Genomic DNA, 27,289 nt, shown 5'->3' on the forward strand with positions numbered 1-27,289 from the left:
CTGGAAGGGAAGAGGCTTAGTACTGGGTGCTGGTGAAATTCCTCTCAGAGGCTGGGATTCTTAACTCTTTCTGTGCTATGGTTGCCCTTGGCTTTCCGGTGAAACTTATGGACCTTTGTCAAAAAGAAAGAAAGAAATGTTTTAAAATGCACGAAAGAAAACAATGCTATCACAAAGGATAGCAGTCAGGTCAAAATAGTATCAAAATAGTTATTAACAAAACAAATTTGTGACATATTTATAGATGTGTTTCTTAACACAGTAAATAAGATCTAGCAGTAGGTCTCATAATTACTGTAACTTCAAAGTAGTGATATTTGGAGATCCCTGCTATGACTGTAATGTGAAATAAAAATATCTGTGATTTCTCTTGGCGACACAGTCACAGGTTCTGTAAATATTACTGTGGTTTGTTGCCAACATTCATAATTGACGGAAATGCTAAATTTCTGTTAGAGGTTAGTGAAAATAGAAATGTGATTTTTTTCCTCATTCGAGTTTACAGACTCGCTGGATTCTGTTCACGAGCCCTAGGTTAAGAGTCCCCTGCTAAGGCAACACTGAAACCTATTTAATTAGGTGGGATTTTTTTCCCCTGATTCCTCAGCTGAGTGAAACTGTCGACCTTACACATTTCTCTTGTACCGCACTTTCCTCTTACTGCCAAAGCACAGGCAGGGAACTTAGATTCCAGTCCTAGCTCCCCCACTTATGAGCTGTGTGACTTTGGGTGAATTGCTGAACCTCTCTGAACACCCGTCTTCTGCCCTGTGAAACAGGGATGATAACAGGACCTATCTCGTAGTGTTGACACAAGAATTAAATGAGATAATACTTGTCAAACGTCCTGGCACTGCGTCGGTCCTTCATAAAGGTCAGCTATAATATATTATTATGGAAAGAATTTATCAACCAAAAGGCAGCACGTGGGGACCATTGTAGCAATCTGCCTTATTCTTTGGTGATTTATCTCTTTGCTGTCTCCATGATCCCAGAATAGAACGCATAGGATACACAGACAGCGGAGGGGGCAGTGGTGCGGTGGAGTTGGCTCATACTGGCTCCCCAAAGCCAATTGTTTTCAGGAAATTTACCAGCTGGTTGATAGCATGTTGGTAGCTCAAAATCAGCCACAGTAAGAATATGAGAATAGTTTCAACAGAAATCATCAAGTGCTGTGACAGAGCTCTTGGGGTTTTTTTTGTTTTTTTTTTTAATTGGGGTATTGTTGTTTTACAATGTTGTGTTAGTTTCTGTGTACAGCGAAGTGGAGTTCCCTGTGCTATACAGCAGGTTCTTATTAGTTATCTATTTTATACATATTAGTGTATATATGTGTGACAGAGCTTTTAATCAGAGCTTTTTTTTTCCCTGGAAAGCTGCTTGTTCAACATTTACTGCACGCTACTTGGTTGGGGCGGGGGGGCGATGGGAGGCCGCTCTTACTACAGTGACGGTGGGACAACCTATACTGTGTTTGGGAAAAATGTAAAACATCAGATGGGTTTGGGGAGAGAAAACTAAATGTTTCTTGTGGTCCAAGTTAATTTCATTTTCAGTCGATTGGCTCTTCCATCTACACAGTTTTAGATCAAGGAAAGAACAGGTTTTTCTTAACGAATGTTCTCAGTTCTTGATAATTACTTCCATTTCAGCAATTCTGTAAAAGGATCTATTCTCAGGTGAGGAGAAAAGAAATCTCTGTTCTCTTTATCTGCAGAGTGCAATTTTTTTTTTTTTAACTTACAATCCAGTATTTCTATGTACTGATCAACTCTTACCTGTAAGATTCCAGTGCGTCCTTCCCAGAGAGTTCTGTAAAGGCACACAGCAGAAAAGTCACTTGGCTGATTATGCAGCCCTGTTAGCGTTCCTTGGGTCCAAATGTTGGCTTAGACGGTGTTTTCGGAACTCGTAAGTGGATGTTTATGTCTGCGAATGGCAGCGCAGCATGAACTGTTTTCAGATGCTTCTCTGCTAGCTTGCCACAGTCTATAAGCCACTTGTATATGCTGCTCTCCGCTTGTGAAATGTGCTAACACATGATGGAGAAAGGAAATACGATGGGGGTGGCAAGCAAGAGAACTTCAAACTACAGAGACGTAGAATGCGGCAGAGGAGGCAGAGACCAGGCAGCCTCTCCTGTGGGGATGCCACGGGGTGCTCCAGAAGGGAAAGTGTACCCGTTTTTCCAAAATGTCTTTTTTAAGTGTGAGTTTCACATTTAGGAACTGGGGGGAAGGGAAATGAACATTTTAGAAAGTAAGCCAGAGAAATTGGCTCCTAGAGTTGACATAGAAATAGTGTGTGGATGTGGCTGTCAGAAATTGAGCCTGACCTTGAACTTGACAGGAGTGAGCCTGAGCCTCGGAACTGGGTGTGTCCCTTCCCCTCTTGTTTGGCTAGTGCCCTGTGTGTTCTGGGCCCTGATGGGAAAGGAACTTCCTGGAGGGCGCAGAGCAGGGGCCCACCTTACATTGTTTGTCATCCAGAGACGACACTGAGGCCCAGAAAGGGTCAGGGACTGCCGAAGCCCCACAGCGAGGGAGCAGCAAAACCTTTCAAAGCCCGGCCTCTTGACTCCTAGGCCAGCTCGTAGTTCTGTCCCAGTAGAATGTCTGCAGCCTGCATTGGTCTCTTTTGCTCTCTGTCACCCAAAAGTGTTTGCAGCCAAGTGAGTAATTTTTGAATGTTGAGACCCTTTTCAGGGTCATCCGCTGCAAGGGGGGATTCCCGGCCCCTGCTCATCGCTGGTCGCTGTGTACCTGCCCCATGCCCGGCTCTCTTCTAGGGACTGACAGATAGCATGGGCTCGTATTCTAGTCAGGAGAGACTGGAAAGAAAAAGAGTCAACGTGGCTGTCTGCGCCATGACAACATTTCACCCCACCCAACAGCTATGGCCACTGTGGCCAGGTTCCCCTCTGCCAGGACCTGGAGGGCGGTCTAGAGGAAGACAGTGCCACTAGCTAATGTTTGATGGGGCTTACCACACGTCAGCGACTGTTTAAAGCACATTACAAATACCGTGCCTTTGATCTTCACCACGATCCTACGGGGCAGATGCTATTACTGTCATCTCTTTTACTGATAAGGAAACAGATGCACAGAGAGGTTGAGTAACTTCCCCAAAGCCACACAGCTAATGAGCAGCAGAGCTGAGATTCAAACCCAGGCCATTGGGCGCCAGAGTCCATGCTTTAACTGCTCAGCTACTGCACTCTCAGTTTGGGACAGAATCTGAAGTCTGGATGGGGCAGAATCTGAAGTCACCACGTTCAAGGAAGGCCCAGGCCAGGGTCCAGCCCTAGGTCCTCCCTACTAAGGGTGGGTACCTTCACCCTGGAAGGAGCTCTGAGACAGCCAGGTGCTATCTGGCCAGTCCTGGCCAGTGCCCCGTTCCCCTTTCTCAGCCCAAACACCTCCACCGGGAAGGAAGCCCAGCCCTGTTTGCTTCACAGAATCACGAAGAGGCTCTGAGGCGCCAGCTCTGATCACACCAGCTCCCCACCCAAAAGTGTATTAGCACTGACTACCTTCCACCGTCACTCTGGGATCCAAGCTGGGGCACCAGGTTTTGCAGAGAATGGGAGACCGTGTCATGCCGGGTGAGCTGGTTACCACCACTGCCTGTACCAAGGAGCAGTCTTGCCAGCTGCAAGGCCGTTTCAGCCTTTGGTGCGCACGGTGCCTCTTGGGTTTGGCCTCCAAGCCAGGCGGGGAGGCTCTAGCCGAGGCCGCTGTGGTGAGCAGGGGCGTCGTGAGCAACAAGTTGGACCAGAGGCTGCCCAGAGGCTGTTTGTCCCGTGTCTGGGAGGCTGTCACCACATCCCACACTGCCCTGATCTCAAGCTTGCCCTACAGACCTGCCCAGTGGGACCCTTTGCTGCCAAGGTGGCTTTCTCTGGCCCATTTCCTTCTTTCCTGGGTCCCAGGAAGCCAGCTGTCGCAAGCTGTCAGAGCCCTGGGAGCAGAAACTGCACTTCCTGACGGGAGAAGCAGGCGGGCCACAAGTGAACTGAGTCCACTTTGTACGACTGGCCTGTTCGCTTTGCACGTCACATTATTTAGAGTCAGATTTAGGGAATCAAAATTTAGTCATTAAAACCATATGGTCGGGCCCTGGTGGCACAGTGATTAAGAATCCACCTGCCAGTGCAGGGGACACAGGTTCGAGCCCTGGTCCGGGAAGATCCCACATGCCACGAAGCAACTAAGCCCGTGTGCCACAACTACTGAGCCTGTGCTCTAGAGCCCACGAGCCACAACTACTGAGCCCACGTGCCACAACTACTGAAGCCCACGTGCCTGGAGCCCCTGCTGCACAACAAGAGAAGCCACCGCAATGAGAAGCCCGCGTGCCGCAAGGAAGAGTAGCCCCTGCTCGCCGCAGCTAGAGAAAGCCTGTGCACAGCAACGAAGACCCAATGCAGCCAAAAATAAATAAATAAAATTAATCAATTAAAGAAACAAAAACATAAGATCTAGAACCATATTAAAAGTCAAGGATTGAAAATGACCACACAGAATGTTCGAAAGCTAGTATGGTGTTAATGTGGTCATACCGATTTTCATAGAAAGAAACATAGTCACTCATAAGGAGGCGGAATTAGCAAATCAGCAAATCAACAGCCCTGGGATGCTATTTTGTGCAACCCTGAGGCCCATGACCCGACATCAGAACACCTCAAAACAATCCTGACTGTGAAGGAAAGAAAATCCTGTTATTCACTGGGGAACAACGTGTGAAGCTCTCCCCTGTCCTAACACTGTGCCCTCAGCCGGCACCCTGCCCCTTCCAGGCTCTGGCTGACTCAACCATCCCCCAGGACAGAGACCCACTCCCCGCCTCGCAGGGCCACCTCCAGACTCAGCCTCTCCCCTTCCTGCATCCCTCAAGGTGGCCTGTCCTTCTCGGCCAGCTCCCTGCCATTCTGCAGCCCTTTGTGTCCTGTGGCCAGTCCCTCCCCTGGTCCAACTGTGCACCTTGTTGGCAACTAGAGCCCAGCCCAGTGGACGCGGCCTGGGTGGATGGGCTTTGCCTCAGGTCCATATGGAGCTGTGACAACCTCTGCCACTAATTTGATCTCTCCGTCTCTCATAAATAGCCTGACAAGTTTGTTATTAATCAAAGTGAATACTATTCATTTTATTCCAATTGCTATACTCCTTTAGCTACCGTCAGGCATCACAAACCCAACTTTGGAATTTTTGAGGTGTGCACTTGCTGGTCCCTATCTTTCTTTCTTTTCAAATTTTTTTATTGAAGTATAGTTAATTCACAATGTTGTTTTAGTTTCTGATGTACAGCAAAGTGACTGTTATATATATATTCTTTTTCATATTCTTTTCCATTACACAGTATTACAATATACTGAGTAGAGATCCCTGTGCTATATACAGTAGGTCCTTGTTGTTTATCTATTTTATATATAGTAGTGTGTATCTGTTAATCCCAGACTCCTAATTTATCCCTCCCGCTGCCTTTCCCCTTTGGTAACCATAAATTTGTTTTCTATGTCTGTGAGTCTGTTTCTGTTTTGTAAATAAGTTCGTTTGTATCGTTTTTTATTCGATTCCACATATAAGTGATATCATATGGTATTTGTCTTTCTCTGTCTGACTTGCTTCACTTAGTACGGTAATCTCTAAGTCCATCCATGTTGCTGCGAATGGCATTATTTCATTCTTTTTTATGGCTGAGTAATATTCCAGTTTATATATAGACCACATCTTCTTTCTAGTTACTGCAGATGATCAGATCACCTCTCCTACTTATTCAGGGATCTTGAGAAATCATCTGAGATGTCTTTTTGTTCCCTTGCTCCCGCTTGGCTTCTCTTGCACAGTATTTCTCAGATTCCCTCCCTTCTGTGTAAGCGTCACGTGCTTCCTGTTTTGGAAATGCAGCGATTGACACTCACTGGGCGGCTCTGAGCCCAGGGCAAGTCATCATAAGCCTGCGCTGGACACTTCGGAGTTTGTTATGGAGGTGTGGCTCTCCCCTCCCCCGGTTACCCAAGAACACTGTTCTGAAGACAGAAGATAAAGTCAGGAAAGTGGAGAGAGGCATGAGACAGGGAAGAAGAGAAGAAACCCTGTTCCATGAGCAAGAAACAACCAGTTGTAAGCTCAAAGCTCCAGACCATCTGGAGAGGCAGCAATATCGGACAGAAGCAGCCGAGATGCATCTGAGTCAGAGGTGGAGCACAGGGGGAATGTGACCTGAGACAGAGTAGAAGGTAAAGAGACCCCATACCCAGGGAGCCCCGGGCTGGTGAAGAGACTCATTCCCACAGAAGGAGAACCCAGGCTCTTGGGAGAAAAACTTCGGGCTTCTTTGTAGAAGAGAATGCCCTTCAACCGGGGAGTGATAGATCAGCTGGTGAGACGGTTCAGCTAGACTAGAAGATGGTGATGGATGAAGGGGTTCGGGAGGCTGCCTGCTCACTGAGGGCCGGGGTGAATGACAGGCCTGGGCACAGAGGGAGGGAGAGCATTCTGGAATCACGCAGAACTGCCAAAAAGAACCATAAACCACCAGACAGGCAGCTACTTCCAAATTTCCAGAAAAGAAATTCCTTAAACTGGATAGCTTATGTGGTTCTAGTTAGCTTGACGTGGCTCCCAGAGCAATCGCGAGCGAGTGGGTAGTTAGACAAGAGGCCAGCAAAAAGCAGGTCCGAAACGAAAGCAGAAGGAGCAGACTCACTCAGAGCCACCACTGGCTCACGGGAGCAGCGCGTCGGCTTAGAATCTTCTTTTCTGTTGGAGGAGCCCCCTGGGCAGGTAGGGCAGAGAAAAGCAGGCAAGTGTTTTTGGACCTCAGCAGAACATTTGGCAGCGGCGGTTGTGAAATCCTCGTTTACAGCTCAGTTATGTGATTGTGTAACCAATGAAAGGAATGAATCCAAAGGCTGTGGATCATGGATTCGTGTCCCCCCTTAGAGAGGGAAGTCTCAAGGCAAGTGCCTCCTGGCCTGCTTCGCTTTTTCCCATTGCTCTTACCAGGTTTGGCCCTGACGTAGTGCCAGAGGGTGATGAATTCTCTGTAGCGGGAAGTTAGAATCCAAAGAGATCTTGACGAGCTCCAGATTGACATGCGAGATTGAACACGGACAAATGGCAAGGTCCTATATTTGGGTCCTGAATCCATCTGTCCAAGAATAGGATGGGGGAACGGGGGTTTGAGAAAAAAAAACAGGGAGCTTCTAGTTGACCGTGACCGTGATTCAGCAGTGAGCTGGGCCTGCCGTCAGGGTGACCATGGCCTCAGGCGGCAGCGTCTGCCATGACCCACTGGGTGTGAAGGTGCAGTGCCTGCCGCGGCCGCCCCTGGAGCCTGGCGCTCCCCACTTCCCATCCAGCGATATACACAAGTGGAGGTCGTCAAGCTGGGGAAAGACAGGGTGATGGGCAGGTCCCAAATTACAGGCGGTGTAACCAGTGACCTCCCCGAGCTGGGACTTGAACCCAGGGCTCCCGATTCCAACTTCAGAGCTTTGTAGTGAGCGGCTGAGTACGACCCCGCAGGCAGCATCGTAGTCTGCCGCGTACCGAATACCAAGCCTTGGGCTCATTTCCTTCTGATTCTTCTGAGTATATTGACAAATGCTTTGAGAGTTGGAAAACACCGTCATGGAAAGCAGAGACCCTATCGGCCTCTAACTGCCAGTGCCCAAGGGAGACTCAGCAGAGATCCTCTCTCATAAAAAGCAGTTTCTTATACGACTATGAAATGAATTTCATGAACCACCGTAGGCTTCTTAACCATTAAAAACAAAAGCGTTATTAAAACGGTACCTTTTGGATGCACCAAGGTTAGAGAGGTAACAGGACTCTACTGAGCCTTAACTTCGCTGCAGTACAAAATGGAAAGTTTGTCTCTTTTCTTATACCTTCTCTACGACTCTCTCAGACTTGCTTAGTATAAGGAAAAAGAGGAAGGATGAATCAGTATGACACAGGCAGCTTGATTGGATGAATAAACGGATGGCTGACGGGATGAAAGAACTGCAAAGTCTTGGCACAGAAGTGTTTATTTGTAGCGTTTCTGAATTCCAAATCAACTCTGTGCACATTTGAGCATCAGGAATGGGTGAGACTCCATCTGAGTCTTGAGCTCTGTGGGTCTGTAATGGTCTTAGGAATATGCCTTTGAAGCTTTAGCTGTTGGAACCCTTAAACAACAGAAATATACATTTGTATTTGACCCACAATGGAGTTAGGTGCTCCTGATTTGGGTTTCGAAGAAATCAGTTTAGAAGAATACAGTGGATAAAAATCAAGGAGAAACCAGAACTTCATGTTTCCTGGCTGCCTCCTCAGGTGCACAGAGCCTGAAGCAGGACTTGGTTCGTTTTCCTGAACCTTCTTCCTCCTGCTAAACTAGCACACTGCACAGGGCCCCTCCCCCCACCCCCCACCTCACCCCCCAGTTTTAAGCTCCAGCCAAGGACATCGGTTTTTTCTGGCTCAGGGAAGACACTTTTGATCAAGCAAAAATGTCCTATTTGCCCTGGTATTAGCACTTGGGCTTCTGGGTTGGAATAGTTTTTGCTTGATAAGTAGGCTAACTTTGCATAGGGCTGGCCATAGACATCAACTTGTGTAGTTTGAACTGTGGAGATCCGCTCTTGCTCTCAACCCGAGTAGCCTACCAAAAGCATTCACGTCAGTGTTCCCCTCCAGCTCTTCTAGAAGCCAGAATCGGGCCGTGTGTTCAACATTGCTCTTGCCTATTAAATTGCATTCGTCTTTAATGCCTGCTTCTATGCATTTTGTTTAACTGTGTTCTGGAAGGGAAATGTCTGGGGACCATTACTGAAACGCACAGCCATTTTCCCACTTTCTTTAGTAACTGGAGCCATTGTTGCCAACTTGCAATAGATAAATATCTTCGAAATTAGATTGTTTCCTCCAAAGCTGATGGTAGCAGCCTTGACTGTTTTCTTTCATTTATGAAATAATATCTAAAATATTTGCAGAGAAGGATTTCCAAGAATGGAGAGAATTTATTGCGTCAGAGTAAGTACTGAAGGCACATTTCCTCCCATCAAATGGGATTTCACATGAAGTCTCTAAGTGCAACAGTAAGGTTTTTCTTATTATTCGAAATCCATCAGGAGAGTGGAATGTATTCAGGAAGGTAATTTTTTTTTTTTTTTGGCTGCGTCGGGTCTTCGTTGCTGTGCGCAGGCTTTCTCTAGGTGCAGCGAGCAGGGGCTACTCTTCTTCGCAGTGCGTGTGCTTCTCGTTGCGGTGGCTTCTCTTGTTGCAGAGCACGGGCTCTAGGCGCGTGGGCTTCAGTAGTTGTGGCTCACGGGCTCTAGGGCGCAGGCTCAGTACTTGTGTCGCACGGGCTTTGTTGTTCCATGGCATGTGGGATCTTCCCGGACTAGGGCTCGAACCCGTGTGCCCTGCATTGGCAGGCGGATTCTTAACCACTGCACCACCAGAGAAGTCCCCAGGAAGGCAATTTAAACATGAACTCTTCACAAATCTTTTCTAGCCTAATGGTCTTTATTTAAAAAAAAAAAAAAAAAAGGTTGCTCTTTTATGTCACTGCTCCTTAGGCCACTTGTTATGTACCCTCCCCTCCCCCGACACGCCTTCTTAGGTAATTTTCTAAGTTGGACCCGCCACAGTGTAGATGGAGACAGAAGGCTGGACCGTGGATGCAGACCTCGGGGACACCTCCGTGCAATGCACGGTGACAAGTGCCACATTTCGCAGCTGTGGCCTTCCTTGTTTCCTCCCACTTTCTTTTGAGAGTGCTCTGGACCCTGAGGTTGCTGAATTCTTGAGCCTTGTCCTGATTCACGATGCAGGGCTCTGATCCCCAGATGGCCTTGTTTAGAATCTGGGGACGGGGGTCACACGAGTGTTTGGTTGAATGTGGAAAGAGGGGACCCCAAACTCTGCCCGGCCCCACTAGGAATCCAAAGGTAGCTGAGGGTCTTTCCAACAGCCGCTGCAGGGAAGTCTGTACACTCCGGCCGGGGACTCATAGTAGGCGGATGACCATCGAGGTGGCGCCAGCCGGCAAGGCTCATAGGATCGTCCAGGCCAGACTCTTTCGTCTGTTGAAAGAAAGTGAACCCCGGAGAGGTGAAGCGGCGCGCTCGTCGGCCTTGGCAGAGGGAGGCAGCAACCTCAGTGCTGCCGACACTTTGAAGAGAGGCGGGGTCACTGGACGGCCTGGGAGGCGGCCTCGGATATTTATTAGGCTTCTTGGGTCAGTACCTTTTGCAATGTGGACCAGAGGGGGCATTAGATGGGGTGTCTGTGTCCAGCCCAGCCCACCGCAATCTCGGGAGTCAGTGAACCTCCTGCCCTCCGTTCCTTGCGATCCTCATCCAAGGATCTGCCTCATTCCAGTCTCTGCCTTGATTTCCCTCTCTGCTCAAGAAGAGGGTTACCTTACAATCTCTAGTTTGCCTCCCAAAACTGATTCTAGGGCTCTAACCAAGCATCGCTATAAAGGGGCGGGGGACAAAGGGGACTACTTCCTTTTGTTCAGTTCATTTGCTCAGAGGTGCAGAAAGGGGCTGCCTTCCCCCAGAGCCTCTGTCACAGGGACTTTCAGGTTCAAGTTATCATCTGACCCTCACACGGTATACGTGAAAGGCGAAGAGCAAAAGGCATCAGCCCTGCTTTGCAGATGAGGAATCTGAGGGTCAGAGAGTCAATGATTTGTTTAAGATATAAGTGGAAGCCAGGTCTCCTGGCTCCGGTGTTCCGCCCACAATTTCTCCTAGGTCACCAGCTACAAACACTTTGCAAACCTTCACTTGCCTGCTTTGGCCTGCTGTGACGGCTGGCATCAGGGCCCAAGTGGCACACGTTGATAAGTTGTTTCTACACGCTGAAGCTGTCGCGTGCCGAAATTGCCACAAAACCAAGCCACTTCCTCCCTAGCCCAGCATCTCCAGTTATTGTACGATAAGTCTAAGGACAGCATTGTTTAAAAAATCATTTCGAGGGGAAAAGAATCTTGCTTGCATATCTACCTTCAGGGCCACCGCTGAGGGGAGAGCAGGGGCAGGAAGGGAGGCGAGCACCTTAGGTTCTCTCCCCTCTGCTGGCAGTGCCAGGGCCGCCCGAGGGCTGCTGAGCAGAAGCCCAGTTGGATGGCAAGGTAGAGGGGCCAGGCACCCACTGGGACTGATGGGGACATAGAAAGGGAGCCTTTCCCCCTGGGCCTCTAGTGCTTGGGTACTTTCTAGGACAGAGAGAGAGAAAGAGAAAGAGAGAGAGAGAGAGAGTCTCTGTCTGTGCCTGTCTTTGTGTGTGTCTGTATGTGTGTGCCCGTGTGTATCTGTCTGCATGCTTGTGTGTGCCTCTGTATTTTTATGTCTTTGTGTCTGTGTGCATGTCTCTTATCTGTGTGCACGTGTGTGTCTATTTGTATGTGCATTTGTGTGTACATGTGTGCATCTGTGTCTGTGTGTGTACCACCATGTGAGTGGCATGGTTTGGCCCTGCAGAGGACACCGGGACAGTTTCCTGGCACCCACCCCCCCCAGGCCAACCCCAACCTTGGTGATCAGCTGTGGGGACGCTTAGGGGAACTCAGCTTGTGGGCGTTCAGCACACAGGAAAGCCAGCACCTAGAAGGGCCGTCTGGACTACCACTTTAAATCCCAGGGCTCTTTCAATTTTCAAAGCACATGATGTCCGGAACAGAAAAAGATGATGCTGAACAAGTTCAGGGAGAAATGAGGTCTTGACGAAACTTGGCCTCACATCACCTTGAGGCTGTTTCTGCTGCAGTCGATCACGTGACAAGATCCGCATTGTTTTCCCTGCTGTAAGACTGTCTCGGTCTGCCCTCATTTCTGGGTGTCCCCAAGTTCCAGAAAACTCTGTTCTCTGCTTGCTATCATGGATGGACACTGTGTGCCACTCGGTTTTAGAGTCGAATCCATTTCCGGGCAGGGCCAGCTGGAGACACAGTGACCCCAGCTGACTTGTTGGTTTGGGCAAGTCTTGTCTCCTTAAAGCAGGATTCTGCCGTCCGAGCCCACTGTATGGGGTCGTAGAACATTTGTACTTGCCAGGAAGCCCCGGCCCCAAGCGGATTCATCACTGGGTGGCATGGGACGGTCAGGGGTGTGTGTGGAGGACAGGCCTTTGTAACCTCAGTGGCATGACATCCCAAATCCAAAAGGAGGGGGACTCGGGAGGTCCCTGGCAGTGGCTGTCAAAATTCAAGTCAACCAGATCTTGAGGTATTATTTCCAAACCAACTTTGTAAGTTGTTTATCGATGACGTGGGTCACTAGGGAAAGGTCGCGGCACCACTGTGTCATTAAGGGAAGAAAAGGCCTGTCGACACCCCATTTCAAAGGGAGCTAGTCCTGCTAAGAGTGCAGGATACAAACTTTTTTTTTCTCCCCAAACTTAAAAGATGTGGCTTCATCGTTTCTCTAAAAGGAACAACTTTCTAAAACCCCAAGTGAGATTAAGGAGTGATAATAATTTGGGCTTTATTTTAAAAGCTTAATTAGTATATAATTTACATACCATATAATGCACTCTTTGAAAGTATACAATTCAATGTGTTTTACTGTTTTGACTTGTCTATTCTGGACATTTCATATAAATGGAAGCATACATTGTGTGGTCTTTTGTGCCTGGCATCTTTCACTTGGCATGATGTTGTCAGGGTTCATCCATATTGTAGCGTGTACCAGTACTTCACGACTTTTTATGGCTGCATAATACTCCATTGTATGGAGAGACCACATTTTTGCTTATCCAGTCACCAGTTGATGGACATTTGGGTTGTTTCCACCTCTTGGCTGTCATGAATAGTGCTTCTGTGAACAGTCATGTACAAGCTTTGGTGTAGACATGTTTTCATTTCTCTTGGATATATACCCAAGAGTGGAATTGCTGGGCCATATGGCTATTCTATGTTTAACTTATTCTGGAACTGCCAAACTGTTTTCCAGAATGGCTGCACCATTTACATTCCCACCAGCAATATGTGACGGTTCCAATTTCTCCACATCACTTTGGGCTTTTTCAAGTCAACTTTTAAAAATGAAAAGTGGTGTGTTTTAGAATATTGTTGTATTTATTAACACAAGGCTATAATTATATGCCTTGTGGCTCTTGAATACTGTCAAAGCAGTCCTTTCAAATGCACAGAAATATTGAACAGCGTGTTATGCCTTCCTAAGGACACATGGGCTCCAACCCAACGAGTCACCAAGGCTCTAGGCTGAGGGACTCCTTCAAATGGTTCTAGGGCAGCCGCCACCCAAGCTTGAATCCGTTCACACGCAGTGGTAGCTCTTAGATTTCTGTACAGAACTTTGTGTTTTACACATGAAGAAACTCACTCTTCAAGGTTAAGCAGCTTTCCCAGAGCCCCATAACTCATGACCTAGCAGCCAGCCTTCCTGCTTCACGGTCTCTCCTTGGGCTCCGAGGCCCTGACTCTCCTAACATCTAGAAGGCCGACCTTCTTCACTCTCGACCCGCCTGTCTCCAGCCTGGGCTCTGCCTGCCTCTCCCAGGACTGGCTCCCGCTGGACCGGGGCGTCTCACTTGACTCGTTACACCTTCACACCAAGATTGCTCGCGGCAGATCGGAATTAGCAGCATCCAGTTCCTTTCGAGTGGGGTCATGTGCTGCGATTACAGCCCAAAGTGCCCATGACTGACGGCAGTGAGCTTCTGGATCTCTTCCGCACGAGGCGTTCTCTGCTGGAAGTCTGGACGGTAGTAATGGCCTTAGCCTCCTGGCCTGTATTCAGCCCGCCATCAAGCCGTGTGACTCTTCACTAGAGGTCCCTCCTTCCCATTGCTTCCTCTCGCTTTCCGCATGGCCCTGCACCCCAGTTCTGTCTACAAAAGTTTGTGATGCGTTTGCCATGAGCAGAGCCCTGTGCTGGGTGCTCCACTCCAGAGCTGCCTGGGATCAGATGACTCCTGGCTGCAGGTTCATGGGGCAGGCAGAGTAATAAGGGTCCAGAACAGGGCGTTCTCTAAGTGCCGAGAGCCAAAGACGGCCCTGGGCTCAGAACGCTCCAGCTCCTAGTCATCCAAACGAGAGAGGATCCTTCACAACCGAAGAGTAAACAAGCCCCAAAGCTCCCGGAGGGAGCCCTCTCTGGCACAGGCCGGCCCTCAGTGGCATCCACGCCTTTGCTATAGAAAGGTTTTTATCCCCAGTGTATGAGTTCGCTACGGCTGCCGTGGGAAAGTTCCGCAGACTGGGTGGCTTAAACCATAGACAAGAATTTTCTCACAGTCTTGGAAGGTAAAGTCTGAGATCAAGGTGTCAGGAGGACTGCACTCCCTCTGAAGGGGCCACACAAGGGTCCCTTCCAGCTTTCTTCCAGTGCCTGCTAGTTCCTTGGCTTATGACAGCATAACTCTAGTCTTCACGTGGCCCTTGCCTGTGTGCATGCCTCTGTGTCCAAATTTCCCCTTTTTATAAGGACAGCCGTCATACCGAATTAGGGGCCCACCCTACTCCAGTATGACCTCACCTTAACCAGTCACATCTGCAATGACCCTATTTCCAAATAAGGTCTCATTCTGAAATACTGAAGGTTAGGACTTCAACTCATGAATGGGGAGGGGGAGACACAATTCAGTGTTAACACCAATGTACACGTCTGAAGACAGATTTGAATTATTTTGCCATCCACATTATCTTCACCCGACTAGATGTGTTCCATTCCTCTGTAAGCCCATTTGAAGTCCAGAGATCTTTTGGCTTTTTCTTTGGTTTGGAAGCTCAATTTCACCCTTGCAAAAATGAGGACTCTAATATCCAATGTCTCCTATCCTGACCAAAAATATGCCCAACAGGGCTTCCCTGGTGGCGCAGTGGTTGAGAATCTGCCTGCTAATGCAGGAAACACGGGTTCGAGCCCTGGTCTGGGAAGATCCCACATGCCGCGGAGCAACTAGGCCCGTGAGCCACAACTACTGAGCCTGCGCGTCTGGAGCCTGTGCTCCGCAACAAGAGAGGCCACAATAGTGAGAGGCCCGCGCACCGCGATGAAGAGTGGCCCCCACTTGCCACAACTGGAGAAAGCCATAGCACAAAAACGAAGACCCAACATAGCAATCAATCAGTCAATAAAGAAATCTTAAAAAAAAAAAAAAAAAAAAAAAAAAAGTTGCTAAAAAAAAAATATGCCCAACAAGCCAGAGACCCAGGATGGGACATCATGGTGTCAGAGATTCCTTTGGGAGTGACTGAGCAGGACCTGTCCCGTCACCTCATCCGGGGAGCACAGAGGAAGAAGCAGCTAAGATGGGGGACGCACTCGGGGATGTGGGGTGCGCCCAGCTTGGCTTCACAGCGCAGCTCACCTGTATACCTTCCAGTCTGAAGCCCGAGCCTCTTTCTGTTCCTTAGCTCCTGGGGGGCAGGGGACTGGGACTCTTTAGCGCTCGGAAAGGTTTCAGTCCTTCAGGGTTGCTCCGTCTTCACGCTCTGCTTGCCTCCTTGCCAAGTGCCTCTGATTTGGTTCTTCGTTTCCTTCCTCTGTCATGTCCAGACTCAGGGGCCACAACGTAGATCTGACCCCGACTGGCACTTTGACGTGGACATCAGGCATCTGGCAGAGTCCACAGGTCTGGGCAGCAGGAGGTCCAGTAGTAGAGGCCTTGGCTAAGATGGAGAGGGGTGAGCCAGTGATAACCCTGGGGGCCCTCGGGTGCCTTCAGAGCCCAGGCTGACGGGGAAAGAGAGACTGCCCTCAGGCCTCTGCTCTGAACCTGAAGTGTGAGTACAGCCCTCAGCCCACCGCGCTCCGCACGTGAACAGGCTCCGGAGCCCCAGAGCAAAGCCTCTCCCTGGAGCATCGACTTCCTTGATGATGGGTGGTGTGGGGGGCATTTTCTTTGTGTATTAAACCCGACACGGATATAGAAAACTGAATTCACATGGATTTCTGAGGGTGAACAGCACAGCACAGAGAAATGATGGCAAAGCAGAAATCAAAATTAAGTGTGTATGGCAGATGATCTGGGGGGTTCATCCACAGTCCTGGATTGTGCTTGGGGGAGAAACATTGCTGAGGATTGGTTTCTTTTTGTGGGGGACATAGGCTTCCTGTGCAGGTGTTCATGGATGCTGCTGAGAGGGTGGGAAGGTAGCATACCCCTGCTGTGGCAGGGAGGTCTGCCCAAGGGCTGTTTCCCAGGCCCAGATTCATCTCCAGGGAAAGAGGAAACGATACCATGGCCACAGAGACTGGCGTGCCGACGGCAGGAGACGCCCTCTGACTTGGACCAAACAAAGTCAATTTCCAGGCAAGGAACTCTCACCTGCGTTTCCTCTGTTGGTCACGCTCTCCAGCCCTGGGCCCAGCCGGTACCCAAGCTCCGTGATGCGGTGCTGAGTCAGTAGGCCGCTCCTGCAGACCAGAGCATCCTCGGAGCTCTGGCCGCTACCTCCACCTGTTCTCTCTACATTGGCTGCTGGGAACTGCAAAGGGGCGGGTCAAGAAATCAGTAGAGTGGAATCTTTAAGAGCCAAAGCGGCGTTTTCTTTTTTTAATTTTGCCTTTTTTTCCTTAGAGCTAAATGGGTAGCTTGTTTGGTATTGGTAGGTTTTGTGTTGCCAGTGCTAAAATGAGATCTGGGCCTCCATCCCTCACACAGGCTCGAGATGCTGGGCCAGGGAGTTAGTGATGCTTCAGCAGTAAATGAGGTCTCCTTTTTCCATTTTTATTTGGATGCACTGCATATTATATGACATTTTGTCCTCGTTAGGGTGTCTCTAGACCCTAGTATTTGAGTGTGGTCACAGCTGAGGCCTTGGGCTTGGCCCCTGAAACACTCAACAAAGATTTGGGTGGGACTTGTATTTTCAAGAATAAAAAGGTCTGCGCAAACTTCTGTACATTGCTTGAAAAAAGAATGCCACTTAGGGGCTTCCCTGGTGGCAAAGTGCTTAAGAATCTGCCTGCCAATGCAGGGGACACGGGTTCGAGCCCTCGTCCGGGAAGATCCCACATGCCGTGGAGCAACTAAGCCCATGCGTCACAACTACTGAGCCTGTGCTTTAGAGCCCGAGAGCCACAACTACTGAAGCCCGTGCGCCTAGAACCCGTGCTCTGCAACAAAAGAAGACACTGCAACAAGAAGCCCGTGCACCACAACGAAGAGTACCCCCCCCCCGCTCCCCGCAACTAGAGAAAACCCACGCATCAACGAAGACCCAAGGCAGCCAAAAATAAATACATAAGTAACTTTTAAAAAATGCCACCTTGGACGTGCCCCAGAAGCAATAAGAAGAATGTGTCCCCGTGGGTCTGGACACTGAAATCTTTTTTGAATAGAAGTTAGCTTCTTTTTTTGAAATAATTATAGATTCACTGGAAGTTGCAAACAGGGTCCGGAGAGGCCCTGGATGGTTACCTCTTATAAAATAGTTGTGCAGTATCAAAACCAGAAAATTGATATCGCTGCAGGTTTTTCTGAGGACATAAATTTACCTGGAATAAAGGCCCTAGAGTGCAAGTGCTGTGTCATCCTACAGCTGCATGGCTAGTTTTCCATTTCCCACCAGCGGTGAGTGGTCCAGTTTCTCCACTTTCTGACCAGCTTTTCGTGTTCCCACTGCTGTTTATTTTAGCCATTCTGATAGGTAAGTAGTAGTATCTCATTGTGGCTTTCATTTGCAATTCTCTAATGGTTAATGATATTGAACATCTTTGTTTGTGCTTATTTGCCTTCCGTAGAAACTCTTCAGTGGAATGTCTTTTCATGTCTTTCTCCCATTTTCTAATTGGGTAGTTTGTTTTCCTGCTGTTGAGTTTTTGAGATTCTTTATATATTCTAGATACTAGTCCTTTATCAGATAGGAGGTTTGCAGATATTTTCTCCTAGTCGTGTTTTTCATCCCATTCACAGGGTCTTTCACAGAGCAAAAGATTTTACTTTTGATAAAGTCTAATTTATCAATATTTCCTTTTATGAGTCATGCTTTTGCTGTCAAGTCTAAGAAAGAACTTTTTGCCTAGCTTTACATCCTGAAGATTTTCTCCTACCTTTTTCTAAAACTTGTATAATTTTACATCTTACATTTAACTATATGGTCCATTTTGAGTTAACTTTTGGGTAAGGTATGAGGTTGAGTTTGAAGTTCATTTTTTGCCTATAGATGTAGATGTTCAGTTGTTCCAGAACCATGTGTTGAAAATACTACCATTCCTGCACTGAATTGCTTTTGCATTTTTGTCAAAAATCAGTTGGGCATATTTGTGTGGGTCTATTTCTGGAATCTCTGTTCTGTTCCAGTAATCTATGTGTCTGTCCCTCTGCCAACACCACACTATCTTCTCTAATGCAGTCATATGATAAGTCTTGAAACCGGGTAGGTTGATTCCTTCCACTTGATTCTTCTTTGTCAAAATTGTTTCAGCTCTTCTACTTCCTTTGCAATTTCCATAAAAATTTTAGAATAATTTTGTCTATATCTGCAAAAAATCGTGCTGGGATTTTGATAGGAATTGGTTACAGCTGTATATCAATTTGAGAAAAAATGACATCTTTAGAATGTTGAGCCTTTCATTCTGTGAACACGGAGTATCCCTCCATTCGTTTAGATCATCTTTGATCTTTCATGAGTGTTGCATAGCTTTTAGCATGCAAGTTCTATGCGCGTTTTGCTTGGTTTTCACCTAAGAAGATTTTGAGCAATAGTAAGCGGCATCGTATTTTTAATTCCATGCATTAATTGCTGGTATTTATAAGTGCAATTGATTTTATTTATTTATTTATTTATTTATTTATTTAGGCTGTGCGCGGGTTCTCTCTAGTTGTAGCGAGCGGGGGCTACTCTTCGTTGCGGTGCGTGGCTTCCCACTGCAGTGGCTTCTCTTGTTGCGGAGCACGGGCTCTAGGCGCGTGGGCTTCAGTAGTTGCAGTACGTGGGCTCAGTAGTTGTGGCTCGCGGGCTCTAGGGCGGAGGCTCAGTAGTTGTGGCGCACGGGCTTAGTTGCTCCGTGGCATGTGGGATCTTCCCGGACCAGGGCTCGAACCCGTGTCCCCTGCATTAGCAGGCAGACTCTCAACCACTGCGCCACCGGGGAAGTCCCAGTGCAATTGATTTTTATATGTTGATCTTGTATCCTGAGAACTTCCTGAACTTACTTATTAGTTCTATGAGTTACTTTGTAAATTTCTTAAGATTTCCATGTAGACAATCATATCACCTATAAATATAGTTTTGCTTCTAATATGTATGCCTTTTATTAGTTTTCTTGCCTTAATGAACTAGCTAGAACTTCCAGTACTGTGTTTTTGTTTTATTGAGATATATTTGACACACAACATGGTGTAAGTTTAAGATGTACAACATACCCATTTGGTACAAGCAGTGAAGAGAGAAGATATCCTTGCCTTGCTACCAATCGTGGAGGGAAAGCATTCAGTCTTTAATCATTAAGTGTGATGTTAGCTGTAGATATACTGTAGATGTTCTTTATCAAGTTGAGGAAGTTCCCCTCTAGTTCTGGTTTTCTGAGAGTTTTCATTGTGAATGGGTGTTGAATTTTGCGAAGTCCGTTTTCTGCATCACATGATACGGTCATATGATTTTAATTGAATTTGTCGTTTTGAGATAATTGTAGATTCACATGCAGGTGTAAGAAATAATGCAAATAGATCCCACGTACCCTTTAGCCAGCTTCGCCTAATGAAAACATCTTGCAAAACTGTAGTATAATATCACAACCAGGATGCCGACATGGGTATAGTCAAGGTACAGAACATTTCCATCTCCACATGAATCCCTCGTTTTGCCTGTTTATGGACACATCCACTTCCTTCCCATGCCAACCTCCTCCTTACCCTTTGGCAACGTCTAATCAGTCCATTTCTATAGTTTTGTCATTTTAAGAATTATATAAATGGAATCAAACAGTATGTAAGTTTGGAGGGTTTGCCTTATTTTTTTTTCACTCAGCATAATTCTCTGCAGATTCATCCAGGTCATTATATATATATCAACAGTCGTGTCTTTTTTTTGCTGAGGAGTATACCATGGTATACAGGTACCAGTTTGTTTAATCCTTCATTCATTGAAAGATTTCTGGGTTGTTTCCAGTTTGGGGCTATCATGAATAAATCTACTGTAAACACTTGTTTACAAATTTTTGTATGACTGCAAGTTTTCATTCCTGTGGGATGAATACCCAGGAGTGCAATTGCTGGGTCATGTAGGAGTTGCATGTTCAGTTTTTAAGAAAGTGCCAGTTTTCATTCCCTCCAACAATGTATGAGTAATCCAGTTTCTCCCATTGTTGCCAGTATTTGGTGGTATTGAGTTTTTTAAATAAAGGTGAAATTCACGTAACAATTCAGTGGCATTAGTACATTCACAATGTACTAAGCCATCATGTATTACTTCAACTTTTTAAAAATGTTGTGGATTGTCTTATAGTCCAGAATATGTCTATCTTGGTATATATTTCTTGAATGCTTGAAAAGAATGTAAATTTTCCTGTTTCTTGGTGGAGTGTTCTATAAATGTCAATTAGATCCTATTAGATGGTGGTGGTGTTGAGTTCTTCTATATCTTGCTGATTTTCTGTCTAATTGTTCTGTCAATTATTGAGAGAGGACATTGAAGTCTCCACTATAAATGTAAATTTCTCCTTTCAGTTATGTTAATTTTTGCTCCATATATCATGTAGCTCTGTGGTTTGGTGCATACACATTTAGGATTACTTTTTCTTCCTGGTAGATTGACCCTTTTTCCATAATATAATGCCCCTCTCTGTGCCTGGTAATTTTCTTTGTTCTGAAGTTACTTTATCTGGTATTACTAGAGCCACCCCTGCTCCTTTTTCTTTAAATTAACATTTGCACGTTTTTCATCCTTTTACTTTCTACGTGCCCATATCATTATATTTGAGGTGAGCATCTTGCAGACGTCATATAGTTGGCTTATGTTTTTTTATTGACTCTGTCAATTTCTGTCTTTTAATAGGTGTATTTAGATCATTTTCACTTAATGTAGCTATTGATGTTAGTGCTTAATTCTGCCAATTTATTTTTAATTTCTGTTTGCTCTCTATTTTTGTTTCTCTATTTTCTTTTTCCTGTCTTCCTGTGGGTGACTTGAATATTTTTTAGAATTACATTTGATGATTCACGTACAGTGTTTTGCATGTTTCTTTTCGTATACCATTTTTCTTGGTGGCTCTAGGTATTACATCGTATATACATAACTTACAAGCGTCTACTGATGTCAACATTTTACCAGTTCAAGTGAAGTATAGAAACCTTACCTCTCTTACCACTGCTTTACCACCCTCCTCTGTTTATAATGTAATCGTTAAATATTTCTCCCACATACATTTAGAACCACAGCATGCACTGTTATAATTGGTGCTTCAACCACCAAACATAATTTAGAAAACTTGAAAGGAAAAGGAAAGTCTATTCTATTTACCCATATTTTTTCTCTTTCCATTGTTCTTTCTTCCTTGGTGATGTCCAGAATTTCTTCTTTTATCATTTCCTTTCTGTTCAGAGAACTTCCTTTAGCCATTCTCTTAGGAGAGGTCTGTTGTTAACAAATTCTTTTAGTTTTCCTTTTTTTTTTTTAAATTTATTTATTTATTTATTTATTTTTGGTTGTGTTGGGTCTTTGTTTCTGTGCGAGGGCTTTCTCTAGTTGTGGCAAGCGGGGGCCACTCTTCATCGCGGTGCGCGGTCCTCTCACTGTCGTGGCCTCTCTTGTTGCGGAGCACAGGCTCCAGACGCGCAGGCTCAGTAGTTGTGGCTCACGGGCCTAGTTGCTCCACGGCACGTGGGCTCTTCCCAGACCAGGGCTCGAACCCGTGTCCCCTGCATTGGCAGGCAGATTCTCAACCACTGCGCCACCAGGGAAGCCCCTAGTTTTCCTTTTTAGTTTTCCTTTTTAGTTTTCCTTCATCTAAGAATGTCTTGATTCCCCTTCCATACCTGAAGCATATTTTTCAGCACTTATTTAGATCTTCTGTTTTAGCTGACTTTCTCTGACAATGCTCTGGCAGGGAAAGGGGAGCACGCTCTCATTTCTGCCAGGTAGCTATGGAAATCCAGGTTCCCCACTTAGCCTTCATTGACACCGGGGAGGTCGGGGCTTCTCATTACTGCTGGGCAGTGGTGACAGTTCCAGCTCCCCACTGGGCTTCCACTAATGCCACCCTGGCTGGGATGGGTAGGAGTGCCTCATTACTGTTCCCCATGTGATCTCCACTGACACTGGAAGGGATGGGATGTGGACCTATTACCACTGTGCCAGGGGCAAAGGTCCTGGCTCTCTATGAGGCCTCTTCTAACACCACCCTAGCAGGGACAGGGAGAGATGACTCATTACTGCTCTGTGGGAGTGGATTCTAGGCCCCCAGTTGGCCTTTACTGATGGGGCTGGGTGGGACCACCCTTTTTTTCTATGGTGTTTAGCTGAATTAGAGTGGTTCTTGTATAAAAGTTTTCGGTCTTAGGAGGCTGCCCCTTTCCCGGTCCTTTGGCTTTTGCTGGAGACTCTTTGTCTGTGTTCATTGGCACTTTGGATTGTTGGCTTCTTCAGGTCCTGATCTGGGATCTGTGAGGCAGAATGAAAACCCAGGGAGCTCGCCACCGTGTTGTTCCTTAGGTCCCAAGGTCCCTACCCAGCCTGTTTTCTTCTCTCCACCTTTCAGGGTCTTCTTATGTTTGTTTTATATGTAATGTCCAGAGGTTTCAGTTGTACTCAGTGGGAGAATGGGGAAAGTACTTCTCCATTTTTCCAGAGCCAGGCATCTGGACATGGAAATTTTAGACCTGGTTTTGTACTGCCAAGTAGATCTATGGGAGGGAGAGCTTCCCTCACATATGAATGTCTTAGCAGAGCTCTTATTCCATGTCTACATTGTGAGAACAAAAAGCAATGAAACAAAACAAAAGGAAAAAAATCCTCTGTACCTGGGTTTGCACGTGTCCGCTCATCTGTCATGGAGGGCATAAATTGGGGCAGCCATGATCGCAGCCGGCTCGGTTAGTTTTTTGTAAACCAGTGCACCAGGGTTTCATGAGCCCCTTCCAACATCCATTGCTTCTTTCCATTGACTGTCAGGTTATGACCTGTTAGTCAGCTCACTTGGCTGGGTGCTAACGGGCAGAGTGGGGAGTTGCTCCTTCTATGGGCCAAAGGCTTCAGTAGAGCTGAAGGGGCAATAAGCCATCACCTGATCGAACCACCATGGTTTTCATATTTAAAAAACAAAAAAAAACTGTGTCAGAAAACAGAAAAGCCTTTCCCCAGATCTCACTGCGTACCACACAAGCAAAGCCAGACCCAGGAGCCCCATTCCCTGCCTTTAAGCCCGCTGTTATTTAAGGTAAATTGGGCTGCTTCTCCACCCATCCCTCAGCTCTCCAGTGAACTTCACTCTGCCCCATGGCCAGGGACTGCGCTCTCATCCCAGCCAAGTGCCTCCCATTGGTGCCCTTCATCCCTGGAGGTGGGAGGGGCTCCATGAGGGTGGTGGGGTGGGAAGAGAGACAGGAAAACGAACGTGGCTGACTCCACCTAAACCTGTCCTCAGAATGCAAGTCTGTGATTCACGGGGTCAATGGTCTCATCTTCATATCTGAAAGACAGTGTACTTTTTGTCTCCCTAAGCCCTGTGTCTAGGTCGTTTGGGAAGCGCCTTGGAGAGTCAAGAATAAAATTGCAGGTCAAACAATGGATGACTGGAAAAGTCGGCTTGTAATCAAGAGCATGCTTCCCCATTTCGCCGTGGTGGGAAATCGTCAGGAGCCCAGAAAGCTCCAGGAATCGGTCAGACAATGGGCTATCGGGGGGAGGGGGGTTTTGAATGCTTCTAATCTTAAACTTGAACGTAAGATGTGTTATTGAAATTCTCTGTGCGAACTTGGTGGCAAGCAACCAACCCAAAATGTAAGGAACTGAAATCTGACCTAGAAAGGATCTAGGAGATGAGCTGACCTTGCCCCTTGTGAGTTTTTGGAAGAGCAGGAAATAGAGTCCAAGGTTCCATGTGGATTCCCAGTCCAGCTCTCTCTGTACTGCACCCGTTCAACTGGAAAGAGATGAAGGGTGCAAAGGGAAAAAGACCTACTTTTTCCCTTAATAGAAACCAGGAATGTGGGGATGACAGGCACTAGATATATTATATTAGCTTCCTAGTACCACTGAGAGCAGGAAGCCGGTGAGTGGGGCACAGAAAGATATTCCCATTCGATTCTCTGGCTCTGATGTCCTTTCAAAAACTCATTTGACAAATTTCTGCTTTCCTCCCTTGGAACTCAGATGTCATCCATGGGTCCGAACCTCAGGGTTAGGGATTCCAGAGAGCCATTGGTTGGTTGAATCTGACAATAAAAGCCTGCAACGTCGCCAGTCTACCAGGGTTAGCTCAGTTAGTAGGAGGTGCCGCAAACACAATGGCTGTTATCTCAGTGTATTAGGTCCACAAAGGAGTGGCTCACTTAATCTCTGCAATTAATAGAGCAGAGAGGAAATGGCTCTTCTAGACCCGTGGGTCTGCTTCCTTCCTGTTCAGAGAACTGGGAGCTGGGGGCCCTGAGGTAATGTCATTTCACATAACTAGAGGGCCTGGCTTCTCCAATTCCAAGGGCAATCCACTTTCAGTAAGTCAGTTTTCTATTTAGTTGAGGATTCTGATCTGTGCACAAGTGTGCGGGCACATTGTTGCAATCCTGTTGCTCTTTTTTGCCCTGGTTGTCTGCCACCAACAATGTACTGAAAATGTGGTATCCAGTTGAGACATTTACAAAACTTTGTTTACTGGAGTTCCAGCTCTCACAGAGATGGCGGAAAGATGGGATGGCAGAGAGGGAGCAATTACTTTGGCCTGTGCTCCAAATTGCCAGCCCTCCCGTCAGGCATCTTTCCATGGCAATCTCTACCCTCCATCCTAATTACCCTTTTTAGTTCTTGCTTCTCTTTTTTTTTTTTTTTTAAGCTGTTGCCTTTTTTTTTTTTTTAATTAATTTATTTATTTATTTATTTATGGCTGTGTTGGGTCTTCGTTTCTGTGCGAGGGCTTTCTCCAGCTGCGGCAAGCGGGGACCACTCTTCATCGCGGTGCGCGGGCCTCTCACTGTCGCGGCCTCTCGTTGCGGAGCACAGGCTCCAGACGCGCAGGCTCAGTAGTTGTGGCACACGGGCTTAGTTGCTCCGCGGCATGTGGGATCTTCCCAGACCAGGGCTCGAACCCCTGTCCCCTGCATTGGCAGGCAGATTCTCAACCACTGCGCCACCGGGGAAGCCCCTCTTGCTTCTCTTTTATGGTCAAGAAGTAAGTCAGTGAAGGAAAGCCTCTCCATAATGCATCCAGAATTGATGGTCAGTTTCAAGGGGCCTTGCAGTTTCTCCTTTGTTTCATCCAGCGTTCGTGGTCAGTTTCAACGGGCCTTGCAGTTTCTCCTTTGTTTCAGGCTTGTTTCTATCCCTAGGGGAAAAGAGTGGGTGGGTTGTAGATGCAGGATCCTTTTCCCCTTCCCCCCATGTGCCCAACCAACACCCTTTTAAAAAGTGTGACTAGTAAGTAATTGTTTTGGTTTTGATCAGTGTAGATCTCAGCGCAGGATGGGTTTTTCCTAGAACAGGTTCTTGGAGCTGCCACCCATGCCCTCACTCTGGAGAAGCGGCCCTTGCTCACGCCATTTCCGGGCTAAGCTTCTCTTTGCAGGTGGCCTTTAGAGTCCTTTGTAAGTCTTGCCAAAAATTCACATTAATTGCTTTAGAAGATGCACATGGCCTCTGAAGGAGCTGACACAGGGCACCTGCTCCTTTGGCTGTGCCTGATGGCTGTGCCTGATGGCTATGCTTAGAGTCTGGCCGGGCCAGGCACTGCTGATGCAGCCAGTTCTGGTTTGAGCAGTTCCTGGTTTGAGCACAGCTGAATTCTCGCAGCTGGTCAATCCCTGCAGCTTCAGGAAGGTACCTGGTGCCCACACGGAGCTCTGCTCCACACACTGAGTAGCTCAGCAGCCCCGTGTTTGTGGACAGAGACGGACAGATTCAAAGCAGAATGGCCAGTCAGTTCACCATGAAACCTGCTGTCCAGATAAGTTAATACAGGGCCCAGGATGGCAGCAGCAGAAAGCAGTCCTTTGTGGGAGCTGGGCTGGCACCTCCCAGGTGTGGCCTGGACTGGATCTCGGCTGTTTCCAATGCTTGCGCTCCCTCGGATGCTTTATAACATCCAGGGATGACACCCCACACCCCACCCCAGGAAACTGTGTGCCTCTGGAAGCACATCCCTAGCACCACCCTCCCTTGTCCTGCCAGCATCCTCAGCAGAGAGGTCTGACACAGACATTCAGCTTACTTGGGTTTTTTTGTCCTTTCCCAAGAAACAGACTAACAACAACAACAACAAAAAACAAATTTCAAGTCAAGTTCTGTTAATAAAATTATACCAGTCCCAAAGGAGAGTTCTTTGAAACAGCCCTGGGATTTCCATGTGAATTTTTTTTTTAACATTTTTATTGGAGTATAATTGCTTTACAGTGTTGTGTTAGTTTCTGCTGTATAACAAAGTGAATCAGCTATATGTATACACATATCTGCATATCCGTCCCTCTTGGGTCTCCCTCCCACCCTCCGTATCCCACCCCTGTAGATGGACACAAAGCACCGAGCTGATCTCCCTGTGCTATGCAGCTGCTTCCCACTAGCTACCTATTTTACGTTTGGTAGTGTATATATGTCCATGCCACTCTCTCACTTCATCCCAGCTTACCCTTCCCCCTCCCTGTGTCCTCACGTCCATTCTCTATGTCTGCGTCTTTATTCCCGTCCTGCTCCTAGGTTCATTAGAACCTTTTTTTTTTTTTAGATTCCATACATATGTGTTAGCATACAGTATTTCTTTTTCTCTTTCTGACTGACTTCACTCTGTAGGACAGACTCTAGGTCCATCCACCTCACTACAAATAACTCAATTTAATTTCTTTTTTTTTTAATATTTATTTATTTATTTTTGGCTGTGTTGGGTCTTCGTTTCTGTGCGAGGGCTTTCTCTAGTTGCAGCAAGCGGGGGCCACTCTTCATTGCGGTTCGCGGGCCTCTCACTATTGCAGCCTCTCTTGTTGCGGAGCACAGGCTCCAGACGCGCAGGCTCAGTAGTTATGGCTCGCTCAGTAGTTGTGGCTTATGGGCCTAGTTGCTCCGTGGCATGTGGGATCTTCCCAGACCAGGGCTCGAACCCGTATCCCCTGCATTGGCAGGCAGATTCTCAACCACTGCGCCACCAGGGAAGCCCAATTTCATTTCTTTTTAT

General features: G+C 47.1%; 1 protein-coding gene across 7 annotated transcripts in view; it reads left to right on the top strand.

Moving 5' to 3' along the window:
- Nucleotides 1–27,289, top strand: part of MAMLD1 (mastermind like domain containing 1) — a 115,219-nt gene that overhangs the window by 35,828 nt on the left and 52,102 nt on the right. For all 7 annotated transcript variants that reach the window (XM_057538264.1, XM_057538263.1, XM_057538265.1 and 4 more), the window contains exon 2: nucleotides 23,638–23,796. In XM_057538264.1, the coding sequence (XP_057394247.1) occupies nucleotides 23,701–23,796 (96 nt within the window). In that variant the 5' untranslated portion in view covers nucleotides 23,638–23,700. The remainder of the gene's footprint in view (nucleotides 1–23,637; nucleotides 23,797–27,289) is intronic.

The sequence above is a fragment of the Balaenoptera acutorostrata genome, chromosome X, assembly GCF_949987535.1.
Source record: "Balaenoptera acutorostrata chromosome X, mBalAcu1.1, whole genome shotgun sequence".
Lineage (NCBI taxonomy): Eukaryota > Metazoa > Chordata > Mammalia > Artiodactyla > Balaenopteridae > Balaenoptera > Balaenoptera acutorostrata.